At 40.0% G+C, this 21,014-nt stretch overlaps 1 protein-coding gene across 1 annotated transcript in view; it reads left to right on the plus strand.

The window, feature by feature from the left end:
- Positions 1–21,014, plus strand: part of LOC122643674 (sister chromatid cohesion protein PDS5 homolog B-like) — a 77,881-nt gene that overhangs the window by 15,920 nt on the left and 40,947 nt on the right. Inside the window, exons 4-12 of the mRNA XM_043837275.1 lie at positions 2,403–2,529; positions 2,692–2,910; positions 10,285–10,501; positions 10,608–10,753; positions 10,852–10,997; positions 15,686–15,835; positions 15,967–16,015; positions 16,093–16,284; positions 16,396–16,578. Of these exons, the coding sequence (XP_043693210.1) occupies positions 2,403–2,529; positions 2,692–2,910; positions 10,285–10,501; positions 10,608–10,753; positions 10,852–10,997; positions 15,686–15,835; positions 15,967–16,015; positions 16,093–16,284; positions 16,396–16,578 (1,429 nt within the window). The remainder of the gene's footprint in view (positions 1–2,402; positions 2,530–2,691; positions 2,911–10,284; positions 10,502–10,607; positions 10,754–10,851; positions 10,998–15,685; positions 15,836–15,966; positions 16,016–16,092; positions 16,285–16,395; positions 16,579–21,014) is intronic.

Raw genomic sequence — 21,014 nt, forward strand, 5'->3', positions numbered from 1 at the left:
GGTTTCTTGATTTGTTGTCTTTTTTCTTTTTAAAAGTTAAAATGAAAACCATCTTTGAAGTTGTTAGGATCAATTCTATCTTCTAGATTTGAAAAGTGGAGGCTTGTGTCTGGTCTGTCTTTGAAGGCTAAAAAGAATCCACCTAGAGATTGTTATTTTATTTGCTTATTGATTTTTCTGGATCTATGTGTTGTACTTAAATACATGCATGAAAGCTTCTCTTAAATGGTTTCGCGTCGAAGGTTGAAACCATGGTCCATTGGCATAGGTGCTCCTTGTTATCGGTTGAGATCTTGAGAATTTCGAGTATCTTGACCTTCTCGAAACGAAATGCAACTTCTAAACCAAAAAATGCAATATTTCGACCAATATTTCGGTCATTTTGCGAAATTTCGAGTTTTTGTAACATCTCGCCGAAATATCGGCAAGATGTTACAAAGTCACGTTATAAATATACAATGTCTTGTGACTCTCGGTCAAAATTTTGACCTAGAGCTCACAAGACTGCATTTTTTGGAGTTTTTGGTCATTTTGCTTCATTCTTTACTCATTTTTGGTGATTTTTGGTTTGTTCTTCGAATCTTCGCCGCATCTATGCCAGAAGCACTTGGAGAACACAAGATTGAACCTTCTTAGCACATTTGTGAAGCCTTTCCACTATTTCAGGTAAAACCATTTTGGGTACGACTCCCACTCATAGGGATGTAGTGGATCGTCTTTTGTTGATGACATCTTCTCTTACCCAATCCACCAGCAATACCCGTACATACTCTCAGAGCCGTCATATCACAGTGGATCAGTGGGTAGTCGTGGTTCTTCATAGTTTGGTAACCCATATCCTAGGATAGGTTACGTTCAACATGTTGATGATGCAATTTAAATGGCAACTACAAATGACTACACTCGTTTCTTCTCCCAGACTATGATGTGGCATTCATATGTTCTACAGTCGGAGAACAATGCACGTCGGCTCTATCGGACTATGAGTGGGGTTGATCCTGGATGGCGGAGTAATTATTATTAGAATATTTGTAAACATATGAGTCACTTGATGACTATTTGACTTGTATTGGGAATTTGGGATATTGATATCATATTGTTATTGACTTATTGTACTTAATATTATGACTTACGTTATGAGTCATTGACTTTATGTTTCCAAGTGAATTTACTTGTTTAAATTTCTTATTAATTATTAACTTATTATGTCCTCTAGTACTTAAAGTCTTAAACAATGTGTATGCGTAATTGACTAAGTTATACATTAGGATTCGACCGTATACTACCAATCAATGGTGCAAATCCAAAACACCACTTTGGGTGACTATATTTGCAATTTGAACATTTACATGTGTTTATATAGCCTAAAATAGGATTTCTATGAAGTTTCAGGCCTTAACTTGGCCTAAAACCCACCAAAATGACCTACCGAAACCTTGCAGAAAAGTACAATATTTCGACCAAAATACTGAAACAAAATGAGATTTTAAACCTTGCTTTTAAGTGATGGTAATGTATTGGGGCTGAGTGTCAAACAGGGTCAACGCCTTACTCCTATGAGAGGATAAAGATGGCCGATATCTTAAATTTAGTGGTTAATGGTCATTCTAATATTGTTTGCTTTTCTTGCAAGAGTTGGTGCTCTTAGAATCTGTTCAAAAAAAGGGCATACCCAGTGCACGAGGCTCCCGCCACTGCGGGGTCTGGGGAGGGTCATAATGTACTCAGCCTTACCCCTATTTTCACGGAGGCTGTTTCCAGACTCAAACCTGTTCAAAAAAAGGGCGTATCCAGTGCACGAGGCTCCCGCCACTGCAGGGTCTGGGGAGGGTCATAATGTACTTAACATTACCCCTGCTCTTAGAACCTGTTCATATTATCATAATAAAACTGGGCTTCGTGTCTTTCTTTACCATCTCTTTCTTGGAAGTACCAAGGTTAATTCATAATGTGGTTAATTTGTAGCCAAGAGTTGAGTTAGCAGGATTCTCTATTATGATGTGAGTTTGCCTTGATTTTATGTCCTCTTTCTTCATTTTGTCCAAATAATTTTTCTTTCGTTTTGGATAAGGCTCCTCTACCAAAATAAAAAGGAACTCTTACTGACAGTTTGCAGGTAGGAAGCTTGGAAAAGGGCAGGTTGGATATCAGGTTTTTGTGTTGTATGTGGTTATGTGTCATTGATGTGGCTGAGGGACTGTGATATGTTTTTTGGCTTAGGTGTCATACATTTCACAGCTCCTGGAATAGAACTATTTCTTTTTTCATTTTAACAGTAATTATTTTTCAATTTCCTGCTATGGTGGGATGTTTTTTCACTATTAGGAGGCCCCCTTCCGGCAGATTCGGTGATTGTGTTGTCTTTATCTTCACTCTATATATTGATACTTTCTTATGTGCAGTGATGACCATTCAGAAAGTGTAATAACATCAATGCAGACAATCATGGTACTTCTGATAGAAGAGAGTGAGGATGTTCAAGAGAATCTGTTACTTGTTTTGTTGTCTGTTTTAGGCCGGGGAAAAAGTGTGAGTATCTGCTCACTTTGCTGATAATGTCCCTTGTCTTCTCATCATTGCCTAGGTGCAGTGCCAGTGGCTCATGTTTCTCTTTCTGTTTCCATCATGTCGACTTTACTTTGCTGCACCATTTTTTTTCAAGAGTTGATTTTTTGGAATTTCTGACGCTAGGATGTTTCTATGGCTGCACGGAGGCTTGCTATGAATGTTATAGAACATTGTGCAGGAAAACTTGAACCTGGCATAAAGCAGTTTCTCATATCATCAATGTCAGGAGATAAGAGTTCTTTGAGTAGTCAACTTGACTATCATGAAGTTATCTATGATCTTTATCGCTGTGCTCCTCAGATCCTCTCTGGAATCATCCCATACCTTACAGGAGAACTATTGGTAACTAAACCTTCCCTAATTTCCATTTCTTCCTTTTTCCTGGTAACATTGTGGTTATTATTCATTAAACTTGAATCAATATTCTTATACCTGTTACTATTGGTAGCTAAACCTTCCCTAATTTCCATTTCTTCCTTTTTCCTGGTAACATTGTGGTTATTATTCATTAAACTTGAATCAATATTCTTAAGTAGTTCCTGTGAATTTATCTGGACAATAATGTTATGTATGCATGTCTCTGATCTCTATGGGTCAGGTCTGGAAATGCCCAACTGAACTCCACTTGCATTGCTCTGTCCCACCCCCCCCCCCTCCCCAAAAAAAAAAAAAAAAAAAAAAGAAGAAGAAGATGCTGTGTGGGTATGATTGGAGACGACACCAACCTGAATCCGGCCCTAATTGAAACTGCATTGGGTTTGTCCAACTGAAACACAAGGAGGACCAATATGTTGGGGTGGTTAGGCATGTTGAGCCATGAATTGTGCCCTGGTGGGCTGTTAGTTTCTTATCCATAGGCATCTAAAGCAAATCTAAAGCACTTTCTGGAAATGCAGGTCCGAAAAATTTTCTTTTCCCTTGAATGCAAATAGAATAGTTTGTCATCTCTATTTCTTTAAACTCAACTCAGCATTATCCCAACTAAATGGAGTTGGCTACATGGATCCTTTTCCATCAATTAGCTCTATTCAAAGTCATAATTGATACAAGGCCTAAGCTATGCATGTCTTTCCCCCACCATTTCTCCCAAAGTCATTTTAGTGCTACTCCTGTCTCTTTGAGCTTTTTCTCGTAGCGTATTATGTATTGGAGCTACTACCAAATCAGCTCTAATCTATTTATTCCTTACTTTATCATTCCTAGTTTTACCACACTTCCATCTCAGTTCCAGCTCCACTGAGTTTACCTATATAGTGTTTCTTAACTGCCCAACATTCCGTACCATTCATCATAGCCAGTCGGTTCTTTTTTTGGCTAAAAGATCATATGTATTAAGAAAAAGAAGAGGGAAAAAAGAATATGCAAGCTGGGCCAGACACCAGAACCGTAAACAAAGATGCAAGCAGAATGAGGCTACCCCCCACCTTTGCACTAGGCCATCAGCAGGGGTAGGACTCACCTACCACAACAACAAAACTACAAAAAGCGAAATCTTGGTCTACACTGAGCATCGACCCACAGCTCCATTGTGACCAGCCTGTTTTGCCAAAAAATCGGCTATGGGATTAGCCTTCCTGTAGCAGTGAGTAATTTTCCAACGAATATGATGGAGAATCTAGGAGGGATTCTTGCAGGATCGATTCTGGAGGACAACCAGATTAAGGTCAGGTTGTGTAGGACCAAAGAGGGATAGAAGGGTTGCAAGCTAGGGAAGATGAAGAGGCACCTAGCCGCAGTTTGAGTTTAAGGTGGTTTGATGGAAGGTTGAAGATGATGGAGATGATGGTGATTGATGGAGTTGAAATTAAGAGAAAGAAGATAAACAGAGAATAAAAGATAGCTTTGGCAGTCTAGAGTCCCACTAGTTGCCCAACTGTCGGAGTTCCACCGAGGTCACGATTGAAGGAGTCCCACCTTGATGCCACTTGAGTCTCACAAGCAAAAGTTCTATATATGGAATTCCCAACACCTAGAAACCAAACCTAATACATAGGAAATAAGTCCTAGACATAGAAACTAACCCCAAGAAATAGAAAATTTTCCCTAGACTTAGGAACTACAAAACAAGATTGAATAATGGAAAATATTTAATACTGCTTAGGAATACGAAAAGACACAAGACTAAAAGAATAATTAATACTACCTACCTAGGAAAATAAATCCCACTACATTAATTAACCTAGGAATGAAAATAAGCTACTACTAAACCTAATCCCGTATGCCTTCTTTGTACCCACATTGTAGGCCCATTAAAGTGGCCCATTACAAAGAAAACACATGGAATCAAAGGCCCAATGTATACATAACCCCACCCAAGGCTTATTTCCAATAAAACAAGCCCATTATGTGACTTATCTGCATCAGAATATCAGCTAGATAAGGCTGCATAAACCGCCAATTTTGCATGACACACCAAGGAATCCTATCACTGTAGATTGCAAATGTCACAGCCAGCGAATTGATTCAATCCAAAGATTTTGGATTCCCAGATGATTTGCAGTCAGAATACCTTTAATCAAACTCTGGAACTCTGTCTCAGTTTGTTTTTATTCCAATGAAATCACTAAAACATGAGACAATTCTCGAATCATGGTCGTGAATCACGTCGCCAGCCCCCATTCTTCCCGGGTTTCCAAGCGAACACCCATCCATATTTAATTTAAACCATGGATAAGAAGGAGCACACCAGAATATTTCCAGGATTCTTTGCGCCCTATAGGTGCGAATAGGGACCCCCAAGCTTACAAAAAGGCAATTGTTCCTTTAACACACATAGCACCTGCCGCATAACTAATTCCGCCCGCATCATCTTACCCTCGAATCTTCTTGAGTTTCTTTGCAACCAAAGGAAAAAAAAAGGAACTAAAATTAGGCCTGCAAGTCAAACTTCTTTGAGCCGAACCTTAGCCTTCCACCAAACCACAAACAGAATCCTGGGGCTGCCATACAACATCGAAAAGAGAAACATACTCCCTCCAAACTGCTACGGAAAAGCAACATTCCATGAAGCAGTGCTGCATCGACTCTGCTGAATTTCTGCATAAATCACATCTAGAGGCAAGCTGGATACCTTTAGATTGAACCACCTCATCAGTAGCAAGTCTACCACACATCTACTTCCACCCAAATAAAGGTTGACGAGGAAGCAGGTTATTTTTCCAGATCAATGCAAACCAAGGGACAATTGTATTTTTCCTACGAATCTCCTCCCAAGCCGACTTGATCAAAAAAGTTCCTGACAGATCCGGGCTCCAACATCACGTCCTCAACCTGATTTGGTGGAAATTTAACTTCCCTCACCTTATCAAAAAAATATCTCGCATTGAGATAGATTGAACCTGCGGCAAAACCCAAGAAGAATTCCCAATAAAATCTTTAACCAACCTATCCAAAGGAAACAAAGATGACTCAACACCCAATTGTTCTTCAATGGATCGGTCCTCTATCCACCTATCCTTCCAGAAACGAATGCAATCACCTTTCCTTGGAGGCAGTGAACTCTCACACTTTTTTAATTCCAAGCCAGATAGAAGAAGATTTATATGTTCCTCTATTCTCACTTGACTTTGGTAAAAATCTTGTGCAGAAAAAATTCCCCATCAGATAATCCTCATGCTTAACTTGCCAGGCCTACTTACTGAGGAAAGCTTTATTAACATCCCAAAGTCATCCATGACCCAAACCCCCCTCTTTCTTAGGTCTGCAAACCATGTCCCAGTTTACAGTGATCTTTTTGGTCGTATCAACGTCCCCTGTCCAAATAAAATTCCGCATCCACCTCTCTATAAGCACAATCATTGAGGAAGGCCATTAGTAAATCACAAAATTATGCAAGGGAATGCTAGCGATCACAGAGCGCACCAACTCAACCCTACCAGCTATAGATTTTTCTTTCCAGCCAAAAATGCGCCCTTTAATTTTATCCATTAGGGGTAGGAGAGGGTCTCTCCTCACCCTTCCCTTAAAATTTCCATCCCTAAATAACGGGTAGGAAAACTGCAACTGGGAATCCCCAACTCTAGAGAAATCCACTCCCTTCTCATCGACACCACCTTCCCAAAGAAAATTTTGCTTTTTTCAAGACTTATTCTCTACCTTGAATAATCTTGATACTTCTCAAGAAAATCTTTCAACTGCTTAACATATCGGATTGACCTGTTCATAAAAATAAAAATATCGTCTACGAACAGAAGATAGCTTGGTATCTTCACATCACGAGGACCGGGGAGGCTTAATTTTTCCAGAATCTACTAACTTTTGAAGCTCTCTACATAAAACCTCTTCAGCCAAACTAAATAGGAGGGGGGGGGGGAAGAGGATCACCTTGCTGAAGACTTTTAGCAATAAATATATATATATATATATATATATATTTTTTTTTGGATGAATAAAAATTTAAATTACGAAGAAAGGGGTTTTTAGCAATGTTTTACCATATTAAAATTTATAGAATTTTTAGATTTGAGAAAAACCCCAACGTTTAAAAGTTGAAAATTGCACCTATTGCTGAAAATCCAGTTTTTGTTCTTGAATTGGGGGTTGACTTTTTATCCTTTTGGAATTTTTTTTTTTAAACTATTTTTATTGGATTCAAATAGGGGGCATTTGCTTAATTATGAATAATATCTTAAAACATTACTTAAATGATATCTGTCTTGGTTTCTGGCATAAATAACTGTCTGTCCTGGTTTCGAGCCAGGTTTCCTCAAGTTTCGATGAGCATGAGTGTCGAAACTTGCGAAATATGGCTTGTTTCTGTCGAAATTGGTCGAAACCCATCGAAACCTGTGACTTTTTAAACTCCACTCATATCTCATCTCGGTATCTTGCGAAACCAAGATTTAGAACCATGGTTATTGCATTTCTAAACATCACCTTTATTTTTATACCATAGTGCTTCTCCTCCATTTATCTGGCATTTTCCTTGTGTTCATAATCATATTAAAAATCTTGGTTTGCCCAGATAAACCACATATTCTTAAGCTCTTCCACAGTTCTATTGGACCCCATTTGGACTTTTAGTACCTTACCTACTTCTATACGAAAAATTAAGACCTTCATTTTTCGTATATATCTACGACATGTGGTGTCTTGAAGGGTAATGCAGCCTTCCAGGAGACTATTACTCAAAAATGTCTTCATTTAGTATGCTGTAAAAATAATTTTTCCATCTCTCTTAAATGTTTTCCGCCCTTATTAGTACTTTGTCATCTTCAATTTTAATACATCGAACGTTGTCGAAGTCTTTAATCTTCATTTCCCTCATTTTAGTTATCTTATAGATAGCCCTTTCCCATTCCTTTGTTCTCAAATTGTTATAAAGATCCTCATTTTTTTGCACCTTGCTTTTCCCATAATCTTCTTAACTTCGTTTCTGGCAAACTCTACCAATGTTTTGCTGCCGGTCCCAAGCCTGGATAAAAGAGGAGGATTGGTGCATCAGATTGGCACTTGGCACCATAAAAACTTTAGCCAAACCCTTTTTGCATGGATCTCTACAACAACAGTAACAAACTCAGCCTTATCCCAACTAAATGAGGTTGGCTTTCTAGATCCTTTTCAAAACAAAGTAGGGAAAATTGAGGACCTCACAAAGGAACACAAAAGTAAGGGGATGAAGAAATGACATAGGAAAAGTGAGAAATGGGAAATGAAAGATGAAAAATCAAACATAAAAAATCAAAGTAAGTGGAAAGAGGATAGCCCAGGAAATCAGGAAAATCTCAGCTAATGGTGTCGACAACATGGATCCTTGCCCTCCAATAGGTTTTATGCCCCTAGCTCTTTTAGCTCCTTCAATCGGGATCAGATTGGTCCTCCTTACTGGGGGCATCCCTAGGCCTCCGTTGCACATGGCCAATCCACCTTAGACGACATTCTCGGAGCTTGTCGTTGATCGGTGTAACTCCCACATCAGCTCTAATACGCTCGCTCCTCACTTTATCCTTCCTAGTTTTTCCGCACATCCACCTTAGCATCCTCATTTCGCAACACATGGCTTCGCTATATGGCACTTCTTGACTGCCCAACATTTCGCCCCATGCATTATAGCTGGCCGGACAAAAATCCTGTAGAATTTTCCTTTTAAGTTTTGAAGGAATGTATTGGTCACACTACTCCGGTCGCACCTCTCCACTTCAACCACCCCACTTTAAATCTTTGTGAAACATCATCATCTATATCACCTTCTTTGTTTATGGTAGACCCTAGATATCTAAAGTAGTCACTTGGCGGTATCTCTCTCTCCTCAATTTTCACCATGTCGTGATCCATCAAAGAGTGACTTACACATCATATACTCCGTCCTTGATCTACTAATCTTAAAGCCTCTTGTTTCCAAGGTTGATCCCCAGATCTCTAACTTAGCATTAATCCCTACTTTTGTCTCATCCACCAAAATGATATCATCGGTGAAGAACATACACCATGGTACATCGTCTTGGATGTTCTGGGTTTATTCATCCATGATAAACGCAAACAAATAAGGGCTTAGGGCTGATCCTTGATGTAACCCAACCATAATTGAGAATTCCTTGCCTTGGCCTCCCACAGTTCTCACACTAGTCGCCACACCCTCATACATATCTTTAATTACATCAATATATTTACTCGACACCCCTCTCTTCGCAAGAACATGCTGGATTAAATCTCTAGGGACTCTATCATAGGCTTTCTCCAGGTCAATAAAGACCATATGGAGATCTTTTTTGCTAGCTCTATATCTTTCCATGAGCCTCCTCAGTAGGTAGATAGTTTCTGTCGTGGATCTACCTGGCATAAAACCAAATTGATTCTTCGAGATATAATTCTCTCTTCTCAGACGGGCTTCAATAACCTTCTCCCAAAGTTTCATAGTATGACTCATTAATTTTATGTTTCTATAGTTATTGCAGCTCTAGACATCACCCTTTTTTTTGTAGATCAGAACTACAATACTTCTCCTCCATTTGTCTGGAATTTTCCTTGTGATCATAATCTTGTTAAATAACATGGTTAACCAATATACCCCACATACTCCTAGGGCCTTCCACATTTCTATTGGGATCTCATCCAGGCCTAGTGTCTTGCCTACATTCATCTTTCTTAAGGCTTCTTTAACTTCCGGCACACCAACCTTTCATACATTTCCATGATGTGTTGTGTCATGATGAATAATGCAATTAACCGATTCAATCATACCTGAACTATCTCCTTTTAGTAATTCACAAATATAGTCATCCCATCTCATCACAATGTCCTCATCCCTTATCAACACTCTTCTATCGCCCCTTTTATACATCTCACTTGGTCGAAATCTCTACTCTACCTTTCTCTCATTTTAACTATTTTATGAATAGCTTTTTCCGCTTCCTTTTTGTTTAAATTAATATAGAGCTCTTCATATTTCCTCGCCCTAGCCATCCCCACCATCTTCTTGGCCTCGTTTTCTGCCTCAATATACCTCTTTTTATCTTCTGTTTCTTTAGTCTGTTGCCATGTCTTAAACCTCTCTTTGTTGGTCTTGATGGCTGCTTGGACCTCCTCATCCCACCACCAAGTCTTCCTAGGGGCCTGACGCTTACCCTTTGCTTCCCCTAGAACTTCTTTTGCGTGTATCTCTATTTCTTTAAAATGATTAAAAAAAAAAAAAAAAAATTCTTATGTTTTCTACTTCTGACTTCAAGAATTGTGAGGTTGGATTAGCAGGTTCTTACTTTGAAGTTTCAACTTCTGCAGACAGATCAAGCTGATATTCGTCTCAAGGCAGTCAGGTTACTTGGAGACCTGTTTGCTCTTCCAGTTTCTGTTATCACTGAAGCATTTCAGCCACTCTTTTCTGAATTTCTTAAAAGGTTGACTGATAGAGTGATAGAGATTCGCATGTCTGTTATTGAATACGTTAAGAGCTGTTTGCTGTCAGATCCTTTCAGACCTGAAGCTCATCAAATCGTAGGTAAAGATGTTCCGAGTACTTGGGTAGTGCATATTACTTGACATTTAGGTTGCTAGGCAGTACGGGACATATATACTAACCTTTGAGGTGAATGAATATTTTGTAGCTGCCCTCTCTGACCGGCTGTTAGATTATGATGAAAATGTTCGGAAACAAGTTGTTGCCACAGTTTGTGATGTGGCGTGTCATTCCTTGAAATCTATTCCAGTTGAAACTACAAGACTTGTTGCAGATCGCCTTTGGGACACATCTGTACTTTCACCTCCCTCCCCTCCTCCCTGTGAGTGTGTTGCTTTCTTTTGCTAATTAATTTACCAGCTATTAACTTAATCCTGATAATTCTTTTCCAGCTTCTTGTTAGAAGATATACAATGGAGAGGCTAGCTGAACTTTACAAATTTTACTACTTGAAGTCTTCTGATGATTCAAGCAACTCCAATGAATATGACTGGATCCCTGGGAAAATTTTGAGATGTTTCTTTGGCATAGATTTCAGGTAAAATATTTTTGTAGCTCAAGTTACACAAGATTCACTATTGTAGTTCATGCATATATTGTCATTATTCCAAATTTCGAAGCAAGAATCATATGACTTCTCCCTTTGGTTTTTTGTTTTGTTTTGTTTTGTTTTGGGAGCTATCATTGCATCATTTATTTTGGGTCTGTTTTTGAATGGTCAGAAGTCACCTGTTTGGCGTGATTTAGGTGCCATTTGGAAGCTTATTGAGTTATCTTCCCTACAAGAGCAAGATCTTGCCAATTTATTGGGATGGTGACAGTCTGTGATGGGATTTTTATTCCAACAAGCCTTGTTGGAGTTTCTAAAATTTTACTTCGAATCAAAATAGTAAGTTTTAGTGTAGGTTCAAGAACCATAAACAGGTTTCTAGTTTGACTGTAAGGAAGTTTAGTACTTTAGGATTTTATAAATTCTCTGTTTTTCTCGTAATAGTTGGGCTCAACATGTTTTTGGGGAATTACTAATTAAGGGATTATCAATGTTCAAAACATTGTAGCTTATAGAAAGACAAGGGGGTTGGGTAAGTAGTTATTTTATTTGCTACATTGAATTGAAGTTGATTTGTCGCAGTGCTGTGCTACTCTTGTGGTTCTGGTTCTACTTGTACTTTGTACTAAATCCTCAATCCTCAATCACGTATTATTTATTATCTCTGTTTTCTAGTTGTTTTTTGTCTTTATTTTCTAATATGCCATCCCATACTGTACCCATATCCAGCCTTCATTCTTTCATATTCTGTCTGTTAAATCACCAGTAAAACCTCACCCATAACCAGCATATCCAAGCCATAAAGAACCCTTATAGCCATCTTCTACCTTTAGTCCTTTATAGAGCCCTGGCTCAATCATCATTAGCAAAACCCTAATCCTATTTTCACCTTCACTAGATATTTTACTTTATCTTTGGCATTTGCTTGCATGTAAACAGAACCTTTTCATTGAAAGCCATGTAGCACCGGCTAGCCAGGCTAGGAATTAGCTTTTATGCTTTGTTAGTCTTTTTATAGTGATCGTTCTGTTTATCCAAATACTGCTTCCACCTGGAAAGCTATCTTAAGAAAGATTTTTCTCATCAATAGAGAAGTTTTCACAAAGAAATTTGAGTTCCAGTTTGATACTTTGTCCTTATACTGGTCGGCTGAAATAGAAGTTGAGTGGAAGAGCTATTTTGAAGGTCTTCTTTGGCCTTCACTTTGATAAACAAGGCTTGATGAAATTTCATTGTCTTTGGTACACATATAGATGTTGAAGAGATTATTTTATGTCATCTTTTAGCCCATCAATTTGGGCTGGGGCAACATGGGGGTGATCCGTGATCGAGCCAAAACTGATTTTCAATCGGGCTGGGTTAAGGGTGTGGCCTTGGTTCAGCCCAATCCAAGCCTGCTTATATATGTTTTATAACAGTAGATATATGATATAGGATATTTTATAAATTATTTTTAGTATAAATTTCATGTTCATGGGTCATTTCATCCATATCATTACATTGTAAATCATGCTGACCGAACTCAATTTGGAAAAATTGGGTTTCTCAGATTGCTCAAGGCAAGGCCTGCCTGATTGGGCTGTTGGGCTAGTGAAGTAGATCAAAGCATGAAGAAGAGAAGAGTCAGGAATTACTGTTTATATGGTACTGTTCACGTGAACAGTGTCACAGCCCGTAATGCCTTGATGGGAATCCTTCTAGAAGACCCAAGTTGAAGACTAAAACACTGTTCACGTGAACAGTGTCAGCCAAAATTTGCCTTGTTTGGGATTGATTTTTAGAAGATCTTGTGGGCCCATCAAGTGGAGAAAGATCCTATCCTAATGGTGCCAAAGTTTAGTTTCTATTTTCAGTTTTTGAAAGTTTATTTTATTTCATTTAGGTAGCTTCTAATTTTAGTTAGTTTCTAATTTTGATCCTTGCATGTTGGCTGACCTATAAAGCCTAGTTTCTATTTTCAGTAGGTTTCTATTTTTAGAAGTTGCTATTTCTTTTAGAAAGTATTTTCTAAGTTTCTAATTTTGTAAGCTGACCTATTCCATTAAATAAGCAGCCCCTTTTGTAATAGAAACAGATTTTAAAGAATAGAATTTTCTGGCCAAGCTTGCCATTGATTGTGAGAGTAATTCCTTGTTTCAACAGCTGGGATGGTTGTGGTGAGAGACCCAGGCTGAGAAGGCCATTCCCCTACCCCCTTTCTTCTATCTTCTTCTCTTTATCTTCCTATTCTTCCTACCCTGTTCTATCCCCTTTATTGCTGCTGCCATTCGAAGGTTATTACAAGTGCTGTGAGGACCTCTTGAAGATCAGAATCAAGTGACAAACAAGGTCCAGATCTGTTGTTGTTGTGACCAATCGATTAAAGAGCCCTGTGCTGCTCCTGCGAGTTGAAGGTTGCTGCAATATCTGAGTCTCATAATTTCACATCCATCCACCAGAACCTGTTGAGAGTGCCAAATCACAACACCAATCATCCCACTCGATCCCTGTTGCAGGCCATTCTTTTGGATGGATTGCTCCATACCACCAAACCTTCTAATTTCATTCGCATCCCATAACTCCACCTCTGTCCATCAGAATTGTTTCATATTTGCAGCAAAGCCTCACCTCTACAAGGCCTACACTCGATCCAAGGTTAGGAAACCCGAACTGGGGCCATATTGCAATTGCATGTTTGCAATCCTGAGTTGGGCTGAGCCCATGGTACAAGATCTCGGCGAGATCTCGCCTACATCTCAAAATTATCTTGGTGTCGTAACTTTCGTTAGGACTTGAGACAAGACCAGTGACGATACAGAAAAATGACAATATCTTGGTCGAGATCTCGGCACTTATCTGGGTCTCGATTCGACTCAGGACCAAACTAAGCTATAAAAAAGCACCCTCTCGGCGAGATTTCAACCTCAACTCGAAATCTCGCCTTTGTCTTGCTTCTTTTGCTCTGCTGTGAAGGAAAAACACTTGGAGATGAGGGTTTTGGTGTTTTTTTTTTTTTTTTTGGGAAATCTCACCTCTACTGAAGATTAAAGTTTGGAGATTCAAGATTGAAGCTTCAACATCAAAAGAGGGAGCTGCATTGCATCTCAAGAACAGTTTTAAGTACACTTGTATTTGTTTAATCTATGTCTCTTTCCAAGTTTCTAACCATTTTTAACAAACCATCACCATGTGTGATTATGAATATGATGCCTAATGCTTAAATGGTTTGCGGTTTGATGTTTTTAATTCGTAATGCTTATTTGAGTTGTTTTACACCTCTACTTTAATTATATGTGTTCTAAATATTGTGTGGAATAGCCTAGGGTAGACCTCACGTACGTCGTAGACTACCAACCTAAGGTCTGAAGTCAAAGTACCACTTTGGGTTTGAATTTGTAAAAATTAATGTTTCCATTGTGTTTAGAAGGCCAGACTTTGGGGGGATGTCAAGTTTCAGGACCTACCTTGGCCATATGGCCACTGAAACCCACCACCGAGTTGAGACAGGAAAAAATACACCATCTCGCCGAGATCTCGGCAGAACTCGGTTTTCTGGCTTGGCGAAACCAGGGGCAAAACTGAGATCTAAAACCTTGGCTGAGGTTGACACCAACCTAGCATAACTCATTGATGTTAATGAGCTACATTACTTTTTTTTAATGGTGCATTTTTGTTTTCTTCACTGGCTTCATAATTTTGAAATGAAGTTGGGGGAGCATTTAGTCTTTTCTTTATTTTCCTGTTTCCGTATTGCCTGCAATTAATCCACTGTCATCTGGAAAAAGGATGTTGTAATATGGGTTCAAAGAAAGGGATCCTACCACATTAAAATCTCCAAAAAACTGTAGGAGGAGATTTAGATCATAGGAATGGATAGAGCCCTTGGGGGGAAAGAGAGCACCACCAAGGGAAAAAGAGACAGGAGGGCAAGGCGGTAGCAGCGGCTAGCAGCAGCGGCAGAAGAAGGTGGCGGTTGTGGCTGGCAGTAAAACCGAAGGAGAAGGAGGCGGCGGTGGAGTGAAACTGAGAGGCCGAGAGAGAGAGAGAGGGTGTCGGTGGTGAGTGGTGGCGCTGAAACCAAGAGGGAGAGAGAAGGTGGAGGCGGAAGAGAGAGAGGTGGCGGTGAGTTTAGGGTTTCATTATGGTTCGGATCCCAATGTCAATTCTCGCTCTGATACCATGATGGATTTGGGGAATTGAACTTATGTCCATGAGATACAAGCCCTCTTTATTTATAATAAACCTTATGAAGTACAAGTTACAAATATACCCTTAGGGCAACACCAACTAAACCCTAATGGACAAATATACTCTTGTACCCATATTACAACAAAGGAAAATATTGAGAAGGGATTTTTTTTTTTTGGGGGGGGGGGGGGATGGTGGGGGTGGGGTGTTGGAAAACAAGAAGGAACCATGGTGGATCTCACTGTGATTGTAGTTATACATTGAAGCTGTGCTATTTTTCAGAACTTTTCCATGTTGGACATTCTTGTCTGTGTTGGATAAGTGCACCAATATTAAGCCTTAAGATGTACACTCCAATAGAAACTGGAACTAGTAACTACCAAGCTTCACATCTCTTTTGAAGATTCTCCAGATGTAGTGATCAGTAATTAGTTATGATAGTCTGTCTACTTTTCCCTATAGCAGATATGGGATTTGGAAACAGTTTGAGTTTGAAATGCTTTCTGCAGATCAGAGACAATTGAGGTTATTCTGTGTGGGTCTCTATTTCCCGCTGAGTTCTCTATTAAAGACAAGGTGAGACATTGGGTTAGAGTCTTCTCAGGGTTCAACAAGTTTGAGGTAAAGGGACTTGAGAAGATACTGGAGCAGAAGCAAAGGTTTGTTGATGCTTCATTTTGACATCATGCATTTCTTAATGATGTTTTGTTGAACAATTTTTTTATCTTTTTTCCCTAAATATTTTTGATAGATTTGAACAAAGTTTCAGGGGATTTCGTCTTGATTGCAGGTTACAGCTAGAAATGCAGAAGTATCTGTCTCTTAGACAAACGTGCCAGGTTTGTACGTTCTGAAAAGGTTCTGCTTGTACTAATTTCAATTGTGAAACCCTCACGCAATTTGACCTACAATGCAGGATACTGATACCCCCGAGTTTCAAAAGAAGGTTTTCATTTGTTTTAGGACCATGTCCCGCTGGTTTAGTGACCTTGAAGAGGCTGAGGAGAGTTTCCAAATTCTTGATCAGCTAAAGGATGCTAATATTTGGAAGATATTGACTACTCTACTTGATCCCAACACTAGTTTCCAGCAAGCGTGGCTGTGTCGGGTACTTCTTTTATGTGTTCCCATCTCCCTTCAGGGTTGAATTTTGCCTGTGTGTAAAATGGATATGGTTGAGGAGAATATTTTAGAGAACATTGTTCTTGTTATTTTTCAGGAGGATTTGCTTAGGATCCTTGGTGAAAAGCACAGACTTCATGATTTTCTGAGTGCTCTCTCCGTGAAGTGCTCTTATTTACTATTCAACAAGGAGCATGTGAAAGAAATTCTTTTGGAGGTTTCCAGACATAATGCTGCAGGAAATACTCAATCTATCCTTTCGTGCATGAATCTACTAGTGGTAAATAAAACATGTTTCCCGTTCCATTCTTTATTTTCTGTACTATATCATATATCTAGTATACTTTTTCTGTTACTCGAATTGCATCATTTATTGTTTCATCTTATCTTGGGTTACGTCATGATTTGAGAGTTTTTTAAATAAATAATTGGTATGACATGGTTTACATTTATCATAGTTGTTCTAAATCTACTCTATTAAGGCTTAACTTGTCAGTGATTGGCTTAGTGCTCATTAAAGGAAATTTTCTTTTTTTGATGTTATAAACTTTTCTGTGACTTGTTTTGAATCTTTAAAATTTCAGCATGTTGATTCTTATTCAGTGTCAAGCTTTTCTGATAGCATATTAAGGTATGCTACTTCCATGAAAATGGGCTGAAGGATGGAAGGATGTGAAAATTTCTTCTTTTGAAAGGAAATTACAAATGCTAGTGTAGACACTGAATTTTGGCACCCCCCCCCCCCCAGGCAATGATGACAACAGGACGTGGATGGAAAATATCGTACCCACAACCCCTGAAAAGCCCAAGAAAAGAAACCTAACAGGCCCAAACAAGCCCAAAAGCCCAAAAAACCCACTTTTATCCAAAAAGCACTAGATGATGTCACCTCCTAGGCATGGCGCCGTGTAAAGCCTCCACGGCGAGGTGAGGAATTTCTACATGTTAAGATATGCCAGAATACTAACCGTAGGGGTATTCTGGTCTTTTTATACTCTATTTTATATTTATTATTCTGTTTTATGTATTCTTAGATTCCTAGTAATATTTCGGCTATGACTAGGGCTATTTTGGACTTTTGATTGTGTTTTTCATTCTATAAATAAAGGACTTGACTGATCTGATCGATCATTCAAGTATTCTCCTAATTCTCTCTTCTAATATGGTATCAGAGCAGGTCTCTCTGATCTAGCCTGGTTCCTAGCCCCCCCCCTTCTTCCATTGTTCTCTTTTCCATCTTTTTTCCATTCAATATCCATTCCCCTCCCGTCCCACTCGAATTTCTTCAGTTTTTTTCTGTTTTTCTTCTCCAATTAGGGCAGATCCAATGAGGTGATCTATGAGATAGATGCTGCCCTAATTTATCACCTCAACAATTGATGATTTAAGAAGGTTTTTTGGTTCGATAGCTGCCGCCCACACTTCTGCGATTTTTTTTGGAGGTCTCCCCTGTTGAAGATCAGTCTCCCCTTGCAATTAAAGCTGGTTTTTCTCTTGGGATCAATCACTGCAGGTTTTCTGGACAGCTGCTGTCTCTGTTTCTCTTCCCCACCATTGAAGCATCTACCCATATCGATTTCCTCTCAAGGTTTTTTTGAAAAAACCCTGACAATTCTCGATCTGGTTTTTTTCTGCTCTCTGCGTGGGCTGTTGGTTTTTGCACACATCTGCATCAACTTTCAAGGCTGGTTCTGCAGTATTTTATCACTGTTTGAAGACCCCTAAATCTCAATTGATTTTTCTCTTCTAGGGTTTTCCTCAAAACCCTAACTATCGATTTTTGGATTTAGGGCTGCTTGTTGCTGTCTTTCTAATCCCTGTAATTTGCTGCCAAAGGGATTCATTCATCTATCAAATTTTTTATTTCTGTTTTGCTGCCACTGTTTTGTCTACCATATGGGGGACTCAGAAGTGACCACGGCCAACTCTGGAGGTGATTCTCAGCCGCGGACAGAATTCCTCCCTTATGCTGCATCTATTAAACTTGATGGATCAAATTACCTCATATGGGCCAGATCTCTCTCCTTGATTGTGGCTGGTAGGGGACTCAGTGGGCATCTTAATGGCACCTCCAAACAGCCTACTGAAGAAGGCACTGCCAGGACCCGATGGGCTGCCAATGAGGCTATGGTTATGTCTTTTGTCTTGAACTCCATGCCACAAGAGCTTTCCAGCCAGTATCTTCTTCTTGACACGGCTGCACAAATATGGGCTGCTGCTAAGGGCACTTATGCACAATTGGAGAATGATGCACAGGTGTATGACATTCGGAAGACATTCCATTCTACTACCCAAAAGGAGCTGTCCGTGACTAAGTACTATACTATCCTCAAAAGTCTGTAGCAACAATTGGATCACTATTCCCCCTTTCAGCCCACCACAGCTGCTGATGTTACTGCTTATTCAGCCTATGTGGATAAGTTTCGTGTTTATGACTTCCTGGCTGGTCTTAATGCTGATTATGATCCCATCCGTGTGCAAGTCCTTGGTAGGGTGCCTTTCCCTACATTGGAGCAGGCCTTCTCTTATGTTCTTACTGAGGAAACACGTCAGGCTGCAATGATGTTGGGTCCTTCTATTGAAAGATCAGCCCTACAGGCTGCTGGTTCTAAGGCCACTTCTTCTGACTCTACTGCTACTGCCACTGCTACTGTTGCTGCCCCTCCAAAGGAGCCTGTCAAGTGTGAACATTACAATAAACTATATCACACTAAGGCTCAGTACTGGAAATTACATGGGAAGCCTGCTGATTTTGAGACTAAACGTGGCCGTGCTAAACCTAAAAACAAAGCCAATCACACTGAAAGTGTAGCTCCGGCACCCACTGCTGACAATAGTTTCTCCCAGGAGGAGTTCCAAGCTCTCCGGCGTATGTTACAGTCTTCCACTACATCTGTTCCTGCCGGTTATTCCACACCATCAAGTTCCCACTTTGCCCACTTAGGTATCCCTTTTGTTGGTCACTGTGCATCGGTTGTCTCCGCTCCCTGGATTATAGACTCCGGTGCCACTGATCACATGCCAGGTTCTTCTAACCTTTTTTATAAATATTCCCCTTCTTCTGGGAAAGACAAAGTTCGGGTGGCTGATGGTTCCCTCTCCTCTGTTTCAGGCAAGGGGTCCATCAGTTGCTCTCCTTCACTTACTCTATCCTCTGTTTTGCACATTCCAAGGTTTACTACTAACCTTCTCTCTATTAGTAGTATTACCAAAAATTTAAATTGCAAAGTGACTTTTTTTCCTATTCATTGTGTCTTTCAGGACCTGGACTCGGGGAGGACGATTGGATCGGGTAGGCTGTATAGTGGATTGTATCTCCTTGATGATGGACCGCCACAAGCTTTGCCTTCCCAATTATGTCAGTCATCTTCTTTTTCTTCTGAATTGCACCAATGGCATTCTAGATTAGGACACCCCTCTTTGGGCACTTTAGCTCTTTTGTTTCCTACTTTGTTTAAAGATTGTAATAAGGAAGAATTTTTTTGTGAGCCTTGTGTCTTGGCCAAACAGACACGATCCATTTATCCTATATCTAATAAGAGAAGTTCTTCCTTATTTCACTTAATTCATTATGATGTGTGGGGACCTAGTCGTAAGACCTCTCTTCATGGCCAGCGATGGTTTGTTACCTTCATTGACTGTCATTCCCGTTTCACTTGGGTATACCTTATGCATAACAGGAGTAAAGTCTTCTCTTGTTTTCAGCATTTTCATAAAATGATCCAGACTCAGTTTAATGCCTCTCTCAAGATTTTGAGGAATGACAATGGGACAGAATATATGGAAGGTCAGTTCCAAAAATACCTTTCTGCCCATAGCATTTTACACCAAACCAGTTGTGTTGATACTCCAGCCCAAAATGGTGTGGCTGAGAGAAAAAATCGCCATCTCTTGGAGGTGGCCCAGGCCCTAATGTTTGCCCATCATGTTCCATCCTTCTATTGGGGGGATGTTGTCCTTACTGTAGCCTATTTGATTAATAGGCTGCCGACTCGGGTTCTTGCTTCCAAGTCCCCTATTGAGCGTTTACATGGCTCTTCCTTTTATATTGTTCCCCCTAAGGTGTTAGGGTGTGTATGTTATGCTAGGGATACTAGATCTCCTGGCAAACTTGAGCCCCGCAGTCTCCGCTGCATTTTCTTGGGTTACTCTGCCACCCAAAAAGGGTACAAATGTTATTATCCTCCTGCCCGCCGTACCATGGTCAGTATGGATGTTATCTTTCACGAAACTCTCTCCTATTATTCGACCCCACCTCTTCAGGGGGAGAGTTCTAGTGAAGATGTGTTGACCATAGACCCTCCTCTTAGGCATGGTTATGAGGAGTCTACTCCTGCTGTCCCTGATGTTCAGCCGACTGTCCCTGCTGTTCCGCATATACCTACCCCTACACAGGGGGAGGATCTCCATTCTCCTTCAGGGGGAGTTGTTCCTGCACAGGGGGAGGTTTCCACCATTCCTGCTCAAGGGGAGGTCACCCCAGTCCAGAGAACCATTGGTGAATTTTAGCGGAGGATTGATGCGACATTGAAGGTTTTTTCAAGGAACAGGACCAGACCTAGGGGGCTTCAATCCATTGTGACACCTGTTCCCGTCCAATTGCCAACTCCGGATCTGGAACCTACTTCTTCTTTGGATCTCCCCATTGTTGTTCGCAAAGGTGTGAGAACTTGCACTCAACACCCTTTATCTCATGTTGTTTCTTATGATTCTTTG

Source organism: Telopea speciosissima, chromosome 10 (genome assembly GCF_018873765.1).
Source record: "Telopea speciosissima isolate NSW1024214 ecotype Mountain lineage chromosome 10, Tspe_v1, whole genome shotgun sequence".
NCBI lineage: Eukaryota > Viridiplantae > Streptophyta > Magnoliopsida > Proteales > Proteaceae > Telopea > Telopea speciosissima.